Source organism: Anneissia japonica, unplaced genomic scaffold (assembly GCF_011630105.1).
Source record: "Anneissia japonica isolate Jap-2015-1 unplaced genomic scaffold, ASM1163010v1 scaffold1642_len504882_cov181, whole genome shotgun sequence".
NCBI classification, from domain to species: Eukaryota; Metazoa; Echinodermata; class Crinoidea; order Comatulida; family Comatulidae; genus Anneissia; species Anneissia japonica.
In genome coordinates, this window is record NW_022692852.1 from 2765 (window position 1) to 20469 (window position 17705).

General features: G+C 34.4%; 1 protein-coding gene across 1 annotated transcript; it reads right to left on the reverse strand.

Annotated features, from left to right (window-relative positions):
• Window positions 1-752: 752 nt before the first annotated feature.
• Window positions 753-9718, reverse strand: LOC117100418 (phytanoyl-CoA dioxygenase domain-containing protein 1-like). The gene is made up of 9 exons (XM_033240095.1): window positions 9592-9718; window positions 8629-8781; window positions 7899-7974; window positions 6250-6353; window positions 5672-5756; window positions 5282-5407; window positions 4682-4792; window positions 3173-3299; window positions 753-2195 (listed from the first exon to the last, which is right to left on the reverse strand). Exons 1-9 carry the CDS (start codon window positions 9655-9657, stop codon window positions 2150-2152), a joined length of 894 nt encoding a protein of 297 aa, XP_033095986.1. The 5' UTR covers window positions 9658-9718; the 3' UTR covers window positions 753-2149.
• Between the last annotated feature and the right edge of the window lie 7987 nt (window positions 9719-17705).

The following is a 17705-nucleotide window of genomic DNA, read 5'->3' on the forward strand; positions in this document are numbered from 1 at the left end:
ATTATTATTATTATTATTATTATTATTATTATTATTATTATTATTATTATTATTATTATTATTAGGCCTAACCTAGGCCTATTTGTTAATGTGTTAGAATAAAAATCTGGCCTATGGCCTATATTTTAAAAAAAAGAATAAAGTAATCTGCCATTAACAAAACATTGTAATATAATATCTTATTTCAGTTAATGCATCTTGATTACGATTAATATCAGGATCAACGTTTTCAGTTCCTTTGAGTTCCGAATCAGCATTTTTTTCGCGCTTTTTTCAGTTCCTTTCAGTTCCGCAAAAAGTTGAACATGGGCAACTGAAAGGAACTCAACTCAACTCAACTCAACTTGACTCATGTCGACAAATATGCGCGACTGTCAGTTCCTTTCAGTTGCGGTCAGTTCCGTTCAGTTGCGTTCAGTTCCGGTCAGTTCCTTTCAGTTGCGCGGAGCGCTCATGTCGACGAGTTGAGTTGAGTTGAGTTGAGTTCCGTGTCGACCTGAGCCTGCCTTTAGTTCGTGATGTGAGCGACGAAATGAACTGTAGATGTCATTCTGCAGCAGTTCTATGCCATGTTATACCATGAAAGAAGTGTTACTGAAGATCATGTGGAATTTGTTGGAGTTTGATTTTGACTAAAATGGTAATGTGATGATGATGATGATGATGATGATGTTTAATCCCTCCACGTACAAGGCCGTAATTATTACTCATATTTTTAGAATAAACAAATACATAAATCAAAAATACAAAACTAAGCTTCAAACACTATTATGAGAAAGAATGTTTATTTATGACTACATACGCCAATAATTACCAGTCATATCTAATATACATGATTTAAAACGTGAATATGAATAATCACTTAAACAACCAAGATATAAAAACAATAATTATACATTGATAAAAGATATTTCTTTAAACGAAATATTGATTAAACTTTTGAATAGTGTTGCTCTGTACCATTATTTGAATTTTGTTGCTAATATACTACATTTTTTACGAAAGGCAGAATTCTAATTTTTAGATAATCAATTAATGTTTGTGAATCCCAACAAAGCATAATGTCATATATATAATTATGTTCTAATGAATCACGATTATTTCTTCCAGATACCGTATGTGTCGGCGTCTGGGCGGTAAAATCATAACAAACATTTTTTTCTAACTCAAATTAATGCATGATTTAATGCACAATAAGACATTGGTGCAATAATAAACAGATTTATTAATAATATTATGATAGTACAATATATAAAGCACATTTATTTCAATATAAACTCAGTTTCAAAATAAGTTTCATTTAAGCTACCATGTACCTGTTACCAATATTTGGTGAGGTGGGGGGGGGATTTTTCCCCGTGGGACAGGCCTGGACCCTCCTGTTGTCTGACGCCACAACTAGGTTGTCAGACCAAAAATAAGAATAATAATTTGCCTATCCAATAACATTATTTTGATTGCTAATCCCTAATATTGTAGTTTAAAAGCCCAATTTGGACCATACTAAACCATAAAAACTCTCCCCATCAACCCTATCAGGGATTTCCTAATCGACAAAGGCTCTACTTTGTCCCCTGGTTCAGACCCCTCTGTTGGACATGTCGGACCCCTTGTCAGCAAATTTGTGGCACCACCGCTTCACTGACCATCTTCCTCGATGAGAAGAATTACCAGACATCTTGTACTTCAGTGGAAGGGGGGGGGGGCCCTGAGCCAACCTGGGCCCTTCCCTAAATTTTTCAAAATTATACATGAAATGGACAAAAGGGGAAAATTCTAACCAAATTTAGGTCTGAGAGTGCCATTTCTAGGTGCCATATTAAAAATGTTCTTACCTCAGCCCTAACCATGGTGGGCCTGAGGTGGTGTAGACTCTCCATTTGTGAATTCTCTAATTTGAATTCCTGGATCCTCCACTGTAAGTATCCCTTCAACTAAACTAAATGTATGCAGTGTTGAATGTATGTATGTTTGGTTATTTCAACCAAGTCACTGATATAGAGGTAGAATAGCAAACCGTCATCAACCAAGTCACTGATATAGAGGTAGAATAGCAAACTGTCATCAATTAAGTCACTGATGGAAGTGACAGATGGGCATTAACCATCACTAGGACAGAGGGTTTAATGCCAGATGATCATGAACCAAATCACTGATACAGAGGTGGAAATTTCATACTGTTACTCTCTTGTAACCTAAAAAATAGAAGGTTTTGAAAATCACAAAATATTTCCACGTTGATGACAGCAAAGTGCTGATTTTATTAAATATAAAATAAAAAAATAAGTAAGTGAAAACATGTCATACCTCCTTGGTGAAACAAACAGGTACATATATTCAGAAAATAGCTCAATAATGTACGGTTGCTTGAACATATTAATTTTATAGGCTAAACTGATTTTTTTTTTCTTTTATAATAATAATAATAATAATAATAATAATAATAATAATTTGAATATTTATAAAGCGCTCCTACACAGATTGTCTCACAGCGCTAAACTTTAATGTTGATGGATACAGCCAAATTTATTGGAGTAAAACATTTAGAACTAAGGTACAGGTGTTAGTTTGTAGAACATATCATATATTTTTATCCTATGATTGACAAATGAAATAATCTATTTCATAGTTCTAACTTTGCATGTTCGTAATGAAGGTCTATCGACATAAACAATCATTTAACGCACACAAAATAGGCTAGGCTTAAGACTTAGGGCGGCAGCCTTCGGAATTATCTGAAAATAGTAAACTATGATGTGATGTAGAGTGTAAAGAATAATAATAATAATAATTCTGGATTTATATAGTGCCTCACGTTGACACAACCTCTAGGCACTTAACAACAACAGAGAAGAAGAAAAATTAATTAAGTTCAAATGATTGGTTTGATTATTATCAATAAATGTTATTATTACAATGCTTTGGTAATAGGAATCAAATGAAAAACTAATATTTATGGTAAAGATGAAGAACTGCTACTCATAGCTTCCTAAAAATTTAGACGATTCTAAAAGGCCGTGCCAATTTGGAGGCCTATGTTGTGTTGTTGCTGTTTGTGTATGCTGTGTAATGATTATGGTGATTGATCTTCACTATGGACATGTGCAGTTAGAACTACGAAGTGGTTTATTGCCAATGGATGTGAATGGAGATTTTTGAAAAACTAATTTACCAGTTCTCTTTGCTCCATTTGGTGTCCTCAGTCTCTGCAATATGGAAGGTGTACACATGTCTGGATTTCTCAGAGTAGTTATGCTCACTCTTATGGACAACTTCTCCATGAATCAAAACCAAAGACCCTAGCAGATGCAAGAGAAGGAATATATTCACCAACAATTTCTAAAAAAACATTGTAAAATGAAACAGTTGACGTATACTGAAGTATGGTATTTATTCACAAGCTTTTGCCAGCAGTCTATGCTGGCTTCATCAGGTGCACTCTGATGAAGCCAGCATAAGCCTTGTTTACATGGCATTAGATCACTCTGATGAGTGTGAGTATCCGTTAATATAGATTTTAACCGCAATGATCTATAGAGTTACCTCTTCATCGCAGCAGTGTTAACAGAGACCACTGGTGTGATCTTTAAGCAAATCAGCTGTTGTTTGACTTGTGTGAGTCATCGCTGTTGATAAACAGTGTGAATACAATTATCATTACAGGCTTCTATACTATTGTTGAATAATTGTTGATTATTCATTGTTTATTCACAATAATAAGTGGTATACTTAATGTAAGGCACACCTCATTTTTAATTACCTCGTTTTCAATTGGCAAGTTGATTTTAATCTGATTGGTCGGTTTTTATTTGTTTTCTGTTATACTGTAAATATTGTAAACATATATGGATGGGTGAGATTTTCTCACCAGTATTAATAATAATAATAATAGATGGATTTAGCGCAGATAAATGAAGTCTCTATGCACTTGGGACTAGATGTTGCACTTTGCAATAACTTTCTCCTCCCCTGAGGGTCACTTCATGTCCACTGCAGCCAGTAAACTGGCGAACTTTCATCTGTCCACGACAGGGGCCGAGTGAATCAGTACACCGGGGTAACCCCCTTCATCTCGAAAGATGTACTGGGTTCTTTAAAGTGCACATGAGCATTTGTGTACACTGGGCCTACGGTTTATAGTCCTTATCCGAAAAGACTTGTTCCACCACCTGAACTATAGGAGCGACCCGGTCACGAACCTGTGTCAATATTGTTGGCTATGATCACGGTGCCCCTGCCTTAACCACTCGGCCATTTGGCTCGCTCATTCTTGAAAATGATCAAATAGATCGAAACGTTAAATCTCAAATTATCTCTGTCTCTTTTTGGAGTTACTGTTTTTTGTTTTATTTAAGACTAATTAGTGGATCCTCTGGTAGTATGAAATTATGTTTTTATCAATAACACACATTTTTAAAACTTTCTGACAAAGGGTTTCAAAACAAGCAGCAATGCGCATGTTTTTTCAGGTCAGTTTTAATCACGTGACTTCCTGGTATAACCAATGATTTGTGTAGACGCTTGACTGGAGATCATCGGTTACTTAACTGATAGCAAACGACCGTATAAACATGGCTATAGACTATACTGGCGAAAGCTTGTGTGAATAAATACTATAGTTAGTCAATTAAATCAAACCTGAAAATGCATAAATATATCTCATCAGATTTTTCACACATACCTTTTTCAACTTCAGCAGGAATAAATTTATCATTGTCAAATTCAAGAAGTGGACCCACAAATGTTGTGGACACACCATCTTCAGCCTTTATCATTCTGCGACTGACTCCATCTGAAAAGAAACAACAGCTACAGACAAAAGGTATTTACTGGCAAAAACACAAACATAACCAAAGAGTGTACAGCATTTTTTAACATGCACTTGCAAAATTTTGCAGTAGGTGCAAGGAATGAGTATAGAAAGTAAAAAAAGCACAGTATGTTCATTTTGAGTATAAAACAAAATGATACGCCCACAGCCCCAGCTACGGTAGGATGCCCGCTACTGTATGTATGCTTTTTTAAAAATTACTCGGCAGTTTTTTTGTATATCTGTTTTTCACATATACTTCAGAGCCTAGCAGGTGTACCTAAGGGCATGGCATACTTCAAGTGGTCTCTTTAAGCCCATAGATTTGACTTGGTATTGGGTTGACCACCCACTGGCAGTCGTCACATCTGACAACTGAGAATAATTAATTTATTAACTTGTAGTGCCATTATCACAAATTGATCTAAGAGTTCAATATCTGTAGGAAAGATTATACTAGTAGTACTGTACTTTTATGAGAGCCTGGAATGAAATGAAGACAGCTATTCTCCAATGTGCAGTCTTCCAATGGTATCCAGAAACCCAAAATATTCATAGGCTCTGTGTACAGAAATGTGGAGTCCTGGTGAGGAACAACTAAAACAAAAACAAACAAGAAAATTGAAAAAACATATCATCTACAGTATCTGTTGAACATTCAAGATCAGTACTATGAACAAGTAATTACATTAAGCTACATTATATTATAATGGCGTGCATTTCGACACTTGGCATATGTATTAATTATACTATCTTATCTGAGATTAATCAGTGGACTTTTCGGTTTCTACATTATATTATTTGTAATTAAAGATGATTTCAAATTAATTCTATTTAACATGAAGATTGATAAGACCTTACCCTCTCCACCGACATGAGGGGACTTGAAAATGTACATACTCTGCACCACTACTGGTTTCTTGAAACCCAGATTTTTTGCAACCCTCTAAAATGTTAATAAAGGGAATGAAACCATTTAGCAGGAATCAAAAGAAAAAAAAAAAGCAATTGGCAGGAAGTCAATTCAAACCACTATATTTTGCCAACCAAGTAAGATAATCTGCTAGATAGTGTCAAATTAGCATGCAGGTTGCAGGCAAGTTTATGCAAGTTACAGGTCAGTTGCAAGCTAACAGGCAAGTTTCAAGCAAGTTGCAGATCAGTTGCTGTAGAGCGAAGGGCAGGCAAGTTACAACCTAGTATCATATAAATTGCAGGTAAGTTGGCAGGCAGGTTGTAAGAAAGGAGACAAGTTGTAAGAAAAGAGGCAAGTTACAAGTAAATTCCAGGTCAGTGTAGACATTACGCAAGCAAATAAGTTACAGGCAGGTTACACGCAAGTTATGTAAATTTCATGTCAACTGTGGGTGTTTTGGATGCAAGATGTTAATAGGATAGTTTGACAAACACAAAACATTATAATGTATAACAAATCTAACCTGAATTAGCTGTGAGTGTGTAACCTTTTTGAACACTGGATCGAGGACATGCAGGGCATGGCCAATCTTATTCAAAGCCTTGTGTTTATCAACGGTCAGATCACCTACCATAATGAAACAATAATTATGCATCCACCTCAAAAAATCAGGAAATGTAATTACACTACAGGTAGTGATGGCACCAGGATCTGCCCGACGGGGGTCGCTAAAGGCCCGAGGGGGGGCTAGGCGTGCGGAGCAAGCCTCACTTGGCTGGGGCCAAGAGGCCGCCAAGGGGCCACCGGTGAGGGTCCAGGGGCAAAGCCCCTTGGAAGCTACAGATAATTGACAAATTTTGATGAATTTTTATTAGTTATTTGATAGGCATCAAGCTACCATAATACGACTTCATGTATGTTTTTTAATGTCGAAACTAACTTCCAAAACCAACAATTTTTGAATAAAACAACGAAAAACAAAGAGTATGCAATGTAACCAACTAACTTATTTTCAAATCTGTTTTCCATTTCAATATTATTAAAAAGAACACCATATTACATTACACTATCCTCCTATCATTGCGAAATCAAGGTTTTTCATAATCCATGTGATTGTGAATTATTAACAGCAAACAAAATTAAATTATGAATAAGAATAATGTCATATTCTAAATTGTAAGGCCACCAATTTGTGACATTATACGATAAATTAAGAAACCACAATGTCACCGGGAACGTCACAGTACAAGCTTATAGTTCAAAGTGAAGTTCTAAATTTTACCTGAAATCTGTAAACCTTGCTTTCCTATCAAGAGCATTTGTCATAGTAGAACGTCAACCATTTTTAATTAGTCTCATTGAACATGGGCGGATCCAGAATTTTTCAAACGGGAGAGGGGCATTTGTATTCTTTTTTTTTTCTTATTTCAATACATACCATTAATATGCACTATCATTTTAAAAAATACTGTAGTGTCAAAAAGCTGTTTTACGGCACTTGACACTGTTTTGCTGACTTTCCAATAGATGTTCGTAATTAATTCACTGTGAAGGATATGTTGTTTCAATGTAAAAAGTACTATAGAGTACCACAGTCGTGTCGTCACAACACCAGGTGGCGCCCTCTGGACATTGGTTACTGTTCATTACGCTTGAATGACTTAATGGTTTAGAATAGGCTTCTGGAATAGGCATTTTAAAACCAATTAGGCTTCCCCGACGAGGGGGCTATAGCCCCCTCAGCCCCCACCCCCACTGGCACCACCACTGACTACAGGTATATATTATGGACCAATCAAGACTTTGCTATTTGTTTCCATTTGTGTCCTCAACTTGCATCTCTTGTTCAACATAAGAAAACAGAACGTATAATTAGTTTTGAAACAATCAGCATTTTTTTCCCTCCCTTTATGACTTTAAATCCATCTTATAATCTCATATTTTTCATAAGAATCTTCATACTTTTTCATTAACCAACCAATTGTGTTGGTTCAGGCAGCTTTAACTAATAGTCCTTAGAGTCAAGGAAGTTGTGTGTGGGGAGGACTGGGTAGTTATTACAAGTTTGCAAGATTGATTTTCAAGTGCAAATAATTTACACACCAACCCTCTACTGCTTTATTGTGCAAATAATTTTTAAAAAACAATAAAGTTGCCATCTCAGTTATGTACCTTTCTCGTTGACTGCTTGCTTCTCGAAGAAGAATCTGATTTTGTCTGCACTCTCCATGAAGTAATTGTTTCTTTTCTGGAAGAGGATTTGGAGGTATCTAAATTATTTTAATAATTTTACTGAACAGCCTTCATATATTCAGTTTTATGCATATAATAATAATTATATAAAATATTCTTTTTAAATTTTAATCAAACAAACTGAAACTACGATTAGAAAATCAACAATCAATTCAATAAGCTGTCTCTTAGTTTGAAATGCACAAGACTTTAATATGTGAATGGTGACCACACAATGAAATCCTTTGTGCAGTATTGAGAGGGGTGGGGACAATCAGGCCAAAAGCCCCAGGCTGCTGAGCATGTAAGGTCTAGCTGTACACTCCAGAGCCAAGGTCTTCTGTGGATGTGTCAAGACACAGAATACTCAATGCATACAGTACGTATTAAAAAAAAAAGTATTAACAATTACATATTTATTAGGTGGAGGCTACTGTTACACCTAAAGGAATTACAAAAGAAAGTATTAACAAATACATATTTATTAGGTGGAGGCTACTGTTACACCAGTTTTAAAGGAATTACAAATTATGGTTAAATGTTAATTGTATGTTTGGATTGGGTTTAAACAATTAGATCCAATCAGAATTAGGAATTTATTTAAGACTGGTATGACAATTGTTATCATGATTCAAATATTATTTCTCTTTTGTGAGGAAGGCATGCATACCTTATTTTGGTCATCTTCAGAAGTTGAGAATGTTTGTAATGTATGCTCATTGGGGTTCATCTCCTGAACAATATCATAACACTTCTGTTCTATTTCATTTATATCTGCTTCTGATAAGAAATCCTTGATTATAAGGTATCCATCATCAACAAACTAGAAGGAAAATAAAAAATGGTATTTTTTAACTACTTCCATTATGATTTATGCACATATAAAAAAATAATACACCTAGGACTAAACAGAAACTGCAGGTTCAAATATAGTTTTGAATAAAAGTTGTTATACAGTGTATATAAATCTGTACTACTGGATTTGTAAAAGCATGGAAAGATCTAAGTAACCTGTACACCAAAGGCCATGATTTTGAGTAAAAAATGTAATTACTTTTATTATGTGCAAACAATCAAAAAGCATGACAAATTAGAAGTTTATTATTATCATTTAAAAAAAAATATTCATGAGATTAAAATTTGCTTCTTTCTCAGGCATTCCCTCTTCTGACATATTCCAAAATATCTGTGTCTTTCCAAGTTGTTTACTGTCACTGTTATAGCTCAGCTAGCTGCTTTGCCTTGGGCCCAGTCATGTTCTAACCAAGGCCTAGAGGAATACACCTACCGGTATCTCATTGAGAGAGCCAATCATCAATGGATGTGAGTAGGGCAAATGCACTGACTGGGCTATGACTCTGAGTATGTGGTTGCTCACAACTACTAGGCCAGTAGTAGGGGCTAGCAGGAAGGCCCTAGAGGCTTCCTCCCAGCCAGGGAATCATAAATAGGCTAGGAGGGCCTACTACTAGTAATTAGTAGTAGGAGGAGGAGGCTAGGCTAGTAGGGCTTAGCCTTAGCTAGGGTAGATCGGACATTCATAATCATTTAACTAGCAAAGAGGATATAATTTAGATTTCAATAGTTAATTCAAATTTAAGATGACATTATTCTTTCAATTTTAACAAATTACTTTTTGAAAATCAGCTTCTGTCGTCATGATTATCTGAATAAATCTTTTCCTAGGCGCGGCCCACATGTAAAAGTCGACAGGTCCTTCTTTCAGCTTATCCCCCCCAAACTGTAAACAAATAGTGTAGCGCCACCTATAATCTATTACAGGCAAGTATGTATATAAAGCATGCAGGTATGCCAAAACAGGCTTCGGTCATCTGTTCGATGTCTTTGGAGCCTACTATTTCATTTCGGGTAGCTAGGGTGGGGGTAAGGGGTACAAATATATGAGACGCCAAGTGTAAATTTATTATTTAACACAATTATTTATATATAATTCATTATTCAACATATAATTGACTAGATCACCCATTATTTATATATAGTGCATTTACGTCTAAAAGATTATATGTAAATAATTGCGTTAACGTTTCATTGTTTATATATAATTAGTTTACTTATTACATTATATATAAATAATGAAAGGCTAACCAAACATTATTTATATATAATAAGGTTACTGGCTTCATTATTATATAAATAAGGAAGGGGAAACACATCATTATTATATAAATAATGAAAAATAACTTATAATTATTTATATATAATAAGTTCACTGATTCCATTATGTATAAATAATGAAAAGGTAACAAATCATTATATTTAAATAATGAAAAGTAACTTACAATTATTTATATATAATAAGTTCACTGATTTCATTATATATAAATAACGAATTGACTTCAAACTCATTATTTATATATAAATGCTTTTACATTTCATTATATATAAATAATAGCTGTCTCAAAACCATAATCCTTGGACTTCAAACTCATTTTATATGTAATGCACACGTGTTATCGTGTCAAGGTCATTATATCTAAATAATGGTTTTTACTTCCAATTATATATAGGCCTAAATAACCGTAAGTCGAGTGCCATTATATCTAAATAATGACATCGAGGAAGTATGGTTTATAAATAATTCGTTATGAAAATTACGAAGTAATAAATATTCACCAGTGCTCTAAAGTTACAATTCGGTCCTATTCACCTATCGAAAATGGCAAAGCAAGGTATACAGCAGATTATTGAATCCAGTGGTGACGCTAATAATAATAATAATAATAATAATAATAATAATAATAATAATAATAATAATAATAATAATAATAATAACAATAATAGTTCAATGACACTAATTAAAAATATTTTGCGTTCTGTTATGACAAATACCCATTTGGATAGCTTCATGATGCTTGGAATACATCGCGACGATAGGGGAAGCAACCTCGACCTTGACATCGGGGTTGACAGATTTCGTGCAAAATTTCCATAATGTAGAATTTCACTTTAAAGAAAGTGGACTTGTAAGGAAATTAAATGGTTACATTGCAAACTCTTTGTTTCTTGTTTTTTTCAAAATGTTTTGGTTTTGTTAGCTGATTTCGACAATAGAAAACATAGCCTACATGAAGTCATATTATAGTAGCTCGATGCCTATCAAATAAGTAATAACAATTCGCCATAATTCGTCAAATATTCGTGGCTGCCTGGAAACCAGCCGCAGTGGCATAAGCAAGAATTTAACCTAATGAAACTTGTTTATCATCTTGATACCTTCCGACCAAAATATCACCGAAAAAATAGATAAAACGACAGTTGAATGACCAACAAAGACAACTGAAGACAATAGGTTGTCATTTGAAGTTATTTAGTATAACTTTATTCGGAAAATTAATCCCAAAATCGAGTTTCCGTCCCTGGCGTTGTCAGTGACGTCGTATGATTTGTGTGCGATTTTTACCAATTAACCCATAAGTAAAAAATAGTTAAGCCATGTAGTACCTTGAAAATCAATCCAGAAGCCTGGTAGTTTGTTTATTGTTAGCGTCCTCGCTGCTAAAAATAGTTTTTTGGCAGTTGCGTCCCCGGTGACATCATGAGGGCATGGTGAAGGCTGGTTACAACTTGGTGGCACATCGATTGAGTATTTTCATTCATCTGGCCATGTAAGTCAGTGGCGTATCTAGATGTCTTGAAATGGGGTGTGGGGCCTAGTGGGGAACGCAAAGGTGAAGTGGGGGTGTCTCTTGGTGAAGTGGGGGGGGGGGTTTCTCGATGATCAGTTAAGGGGCGCTAATTCGCAAAATAAGGTGATTTTAGATGATTTTTAACTACTTGACCTTGATTTGAAACCAAAGTTAGTACAATTTTAGGTAAGCATGTGGTTAACATAAGCAAGAATTTAGTCCAATGAAACTGTTTATCATCTTGATACCTTCCGACGAAAATTGACCCTACCAGCGTCACCATGGCGTCCCCACCGATCGATCTAACGTGACATTGATATGTGGGTGTTTTATAGATTATTGAGAATAGTAATATCACCGAAAAAATAGATAAAATGACAGTTGAATGACTAACAAAGACAATTGAAGACAATAGTTCGTCATCAGAAGTTATTTAGTATAACTTTATTCGGAAAATTAATCTCAAGATCGAGTTGCCGTCCCCGGCGTTGTCAGTTACGTCGTATGATTTGTGTGCGATTTTTACCAATTAACCCTAAAGTAAAAAATAGTTGAGCCATGTAGTAACTTGGAAATCAACCCAGAAACCCGGTAGTTTGTTGATTGTTTATTGATAGCGTCCCTTCGCTGCCAAGTTTATTGGCAGTTGCGTCCCGTTGACATCCCCTTTTCAAATGTTAAAAAATAACCAACATAAATTTTAAGTATTAAAGTGCCATTCTCCAACTTTATCTCATGCAGCCTCAAACATGACGGGGCTCAGGTGGATATAGTAATTTTTCTAGTTTTTATGTATGACATTGCCATTTTCCGGCATCAAAATTCCCCAATTTTTAACATTTTCTCACCTCCATGATGGGGATAGCCTTTGTGGATATACGGTAGTATTTTTTGTTGTTTTTATGTATTTGCCATTTTCCTGCATCTAAAAATCTCTAATTCTTAAAATTGTTTTACCTCAGCCTCAATCATGGTGGGCTGAGATAGATGGATTAAAAATTTCATAAATTTTAAGTATCCGAGTGTTGTCTCAAATTCTTGCAACTGACTCATCTGCGCCCTAAAACCATGGTGGGGCTCAGGTGGATATCGTAAATTTTGTACTATTCAAGTGCTTTTTTGTGCATCTAACGAGTCTCAACTTCTCAAAATGTTCTCACCTGAGCTCCAACCATAGTGGGGCTCAGTTGATTATGGTTGTTTTTAGAATAGTAAGTACTGAAATTTCATTTTCGGGTACCTGATTAATTAATTGGGGTTTTTTTTTACTCAATTTGTCAAAAACATTATTATTTAATAGGTACTGTAAGTTCTATTTTCGGGCATCCAGTGGTATAAAATACTGAAATTTTTGCGTCACCGCCAACCACGGTGGTACTGACGTGATGTGGACTCTCTCATTACATCAGCACCCCCTTCTTTAAAATATGGATACGCCACTTTGTTGAAAACAATAGTTAAGACAAATATATTTCCATTTGTTTTGTTGTTCATGTAAATGTCTGATAGGTTATTACTTTACAACAATGCTAAAAAACACAGCGTCAATACGAACATTTACACATGTAAGAATGAGCTGAGCGACTCCGAATAAAGGTGGAATTAGTAGTGGTTATGTGACGTTTGTCATGCACTGTATTATGCGCTATAGAAATGGAAGACCATAATGTAATGGGAATGAACGTCTCTGGTATTGCCGACAGTACAGTCAGTGTAAAATATAGGCTAGTGTGGATTTAAACAATGTCCTAATGGCAATGTTCAAAATAAATGTAAATCAAATAAATATGACTGTTGGGGTAAGAGGGGGTGTATCTTTGTAGTTAGGCAGTTATATACTGTCTTTATGTCTAAACAAACTTTAATTTTAACACCGGGTCTCCATTTTAAAAGCTCCTAAGAGTTTCGTGGAGGTCCTTTTCGTCGCTCTGTTTTTGAATATGTAAGGTTGAGCTTACTTTGTCATGAATTGCAAAGAACATGAATAAAGAAATAAAATGAAAAATGTAAAAAATATGTCTATATGCGTACAACAACCAGATTATAGAATTTACTAATAGATCAATAACTTTCAAATGATAACCACATGAACTACATTACTCCACCAAATTTTAGAAACAATAGCAGTATTGTACAAATAAACGGCATCATACTTTTTATGTTAATCATATATTTATTTTGGCACACATTGATCATACAGTGCTCCTATCATTCCTATCATTATCAAAATCGAACGCACAATGAACAGATCATAATTATGCCTATAGAAAAAAAAATTATTAGACCATCACTCCAGCCCGCGTCAAAAAAATTAGGAAATATTGAAGCGGAAATTTTAAAAACTCTTTATTTTTCTTGGCGGCATCATTTTTTAAACAATTACAAAAACAATTTAATTTTGTGATTAGTGAAAATCTAACAATTTTTTCAGTGCCCTAAATTGGCTATAGTGGGACAGAGTGATAAACTATAAATATCTTGTTTAATATTTTCAAAAATAATCCTATTCTTTTTCATTGTGTCCAATGATTGCTAAATTGGCTATAGTGGGACACAGTGATAAAGTACAACTATCTTCTTTAATATTAATTAATATTAATTACTCTTAAGAAAAAAACCAATTCTGTTCCGTTATAAATTAAATATGCAAGAACTTGAGTTAGTCTCTATTCATAAAGATTTAGGTGTTTTTATTGATAGTAAGTTAAATTTCTGTTACCATGTTAAATATATTGTGTCAAATGCTAGTCGAATGATGGGTATGATTTGGAGAAATAGTAGGTTTGTGAATGATGGGCCTGCTCTACTTTGCTTGTATAAAACGATTATTCGTCCGCACTTATTATAAACTCGATTTCTCCAAGTCAGGCCCATCGTATTGATAGAATACAAAGAAGGTTTTTATTTTTTTTTAGCTAAGACATGTCCCGATTATACTGTTAATATTGATTCCTTAAGTAAACGCAGATTTGTTTTTGATATGCTGTTTTTCTACAAAAGTTTAAATTCTGTATTAGATTGTAATCTTGTACCTTTTAGTATAGTGAAAAACAGGGCCCCCGTGACCATTTTCCGAGGACCAAGGTTTCTCTGCTGATTCGGCATCACTAGGGTATAAATAAAAAAATGAGCGGGGGTGAGCCTCCTGAAAAAGGGCGGAACATGTTTTTTGGCGGCCATTTTTAAAATGGCCGCTAAAATCAAGAGAATGGCTCATAACTTTACTTCTACTCCATGAAAAAGGGTAAATCTGGTGTCTAACTATATGCTATTAGGGTCACTGAATTCAATTAGACATGTTTCAAAAACCTAGGATGGCAGCCATTTTGAAATTCAAGATGGCTGCCATAGTAATCTTTAAAAATCAAATATTTCAGTATAATTCCACTTCCTGTTGTTGAAAAATGGTAAATTTGATGTCTACTCATATGCAATTAGGCTCTTTGAGTCCAATAAGAATAACTTCCATAAGCTAGGATGGCAGCCATTTTGAAATCCAAGATGGCCACCACATAAATTGTCAAAAATCAAATATTTTGATATATAATTGCATTTCTCCTCGCTCAAAAATGTTAAATTTGGGGGTCTAATCATATGTTATTCACTTCTTTGAGTCCAATGAACATAGTTTCAAAAACCAAGCATGTCAGCCATTTTGAAATTCAAGATGGCCGCCACAAAAATCGTCAAAATAAAATATTTGGTATATAATTCCACTTGTCGATCAAAAGTTGTAACTTTGGTGAGAGTAACCTCTAAATCTCTGGCCATATTCAATGCTAATGGTACATTTAGAAAATGCCAGAAATCAAAACTTATCCACTGTATGGATACAAAAACTAATTCTGCAGATACAGAATACACTGCTATCATCGATATGGGCATGGTCATCAGAAAGGCAATCCTAATAAAGAACAAAGGCTTAATGAAGATGGTTCCTTGTTTACTTGGGAGAATTATGTCAACAAATGCACAGATATTATATTTAAAAGACATCACAATGCATCAGCAATTATATGTGTTAATGACCCATACAGTAAAGAAGAGTCGATCAAATATGAAGAAAGAGAATGACGATCAAATGGGCAGAAAATACCTAATACACACATGAAGTTACAGGACCAGTTTTTATCAAGTAAAGAGTTTAAGAAAATCCCGAAGAGCGATGACAACAAGTCAAGAATACAAGAATTTATTAAAGAAACCCCAGCAAGAAGAAGTATAAAGTTGAAGGAATTTGAGTGTTGTACTCTTTAGAAAATTGTGTTGATTAGCAGATAATAGTGAGATACCAGAATTTAATTGCAGTCAGACAGAAGCAGATAAATCGATGCTGACTATTTACTACTATCTCAGAACAAGCTGCAAAGTTACTAAACCAGTAGTAATAGACTCGGAGGATACAGATGTGTATGTTCCGGCTGCATACGTTGCACACAAGTTGCAAGGAGAACTAATGATCTATAGAAAGTCAGAAGAAACTGTGTTTGTCAATTGTAAGGATCTGTGTAGGCATTAAATGGCAGAAATCATAATTCAACTTCATGTTTTGACCGGCTGTGACAGTAATAATTCTGCATTCTTTGGACATGGAAAAGGTAAAGATTTTCAATAATGTTCGAGAAAGCAAAGAAGAAAAAATCTGTTGAAATCCTGTAGAGAATCTATTGCTGTGACAAATTCAACATTTGAAAAACTTACTTAAGTTTGTCTTAAAGTTTATATACAACGACAACAAAAGCAAAAACACAACAGAGGCAAGGTTGACCAAGTGGAAGTCCTACAAAAAGAGAAAGTCACTTGTAAGATTGGCACCAGACAAATATTCACTACTTCAGCATATTAAAAGAGCCAACTATCTATCATACAATCAATTAAACTTCTCCTTAAGAATCAATCAATCACCAACAAAAAGTGGGTGGAAACTGATTAATGGAAAGTGCTATGCCGAAAGAAGTACTGAGCCAAACCTACCCAGTGATATTAAAGTTCCAGAACGAAATGATAGTGACAGTAGCGATGAGAATGATGATGAAACAAGCGATGAATCGTCCGAGCATGATGACGTATGAACCTAATTGCGATTTATTCCAGACAGACAGACAGACAGGTTCATCAAACAAATGCTTATGTTTTATTGTATAATATAAGTGGTAGTATTTCTAAAGATTTATTATTTTTGCATTTTGTAAGGTAAAATGTGTACATAATAATGGCAGACATATTGGAAAAACGTATAGTTGTCATCCTTTTAAAACTACGTTAATTGGACTCAGATTGCCCATAACAAGTCATTAGACACCAAATTGAGAAACATACATGATTGGACACAAATTTAACATTTTTTATCAAGGAGAAGTACAATTATATACCAAAATATTTGATTTTTGACTATTTTTGTGGCGGCCATCTTAAATTTTAGATTGGCTGCCATTCTAGCTTATTGAAACTAAGCTTATTGGACTTCCATTCTTATATGTTATTACATATAAGAATACATCAAATTTACCATTTTTCAAGGACAAGAAGTGGAATTATACTAAAATATTTGATTTTCAACGATTATTACGGCAGCCATCTTGAATTTCAAAATGGCTGACATTCTAGCTTTCTGAAACTATGCTCATTGGACTATTGAGCTCAATTACATATATGATTAAACACCAAATTTAACATTTTTTATAGAGGAGAAGTGCAATTATATACTAAAATATTTGATTTTCGACGATTTTTGTGGCGGCCATCTTGAATTTTAAAATGACTTCCATAGCTTATTGAAACTGCTTATTGGACTTGCAGAGCCCAATAACATATGAGAATACATCAAATTTACCATTTTTTTACGATAAGAAGTAGAAATAACTGGAATATTTGATATTCAACGATTATTACGGCAGCCATCTTGAATTTCAAAATGGCTGACATGTTTGGTTTTTGAAACTATGTTCATTGGACTAAAAGATGTGAATAACATATGATTAGACCCCAAATTTAACATTTTTGAGCGAGGAGAAATGCAATTATATACCAAAATATTTGATTTTTGACAATTTATGTGGTGGCCATCTTGGATTTCAAAATGGCTGCCATCCTAGCTTAT

Excerpts from the sequence above, each read along its gene's own strand:
- LOC117100418 (XM_033240095.1), bottom strand. The coding sequence starts at position 9,657 with ATGTGGGCCGCGCCTAGGAAAAGATTTATTCAGATAATCATGACGACA. Across the intron at positions 8,782-9,591 it reads CAGAAGCTGATTTTCAAAAA|TTTGTTGATGATGGATACCT; the intron begins GTAATTTGTTAA and ends TTTTCCTTCTAG. Across the intron at positions 5,408-5,671 it reads CCCTCATGTCGGTGGAGAGG|TTGTTCCTCACCAGGACTCC; the intron begins GTAAGGTCTTAT and ends TTTTTGTTTTAG.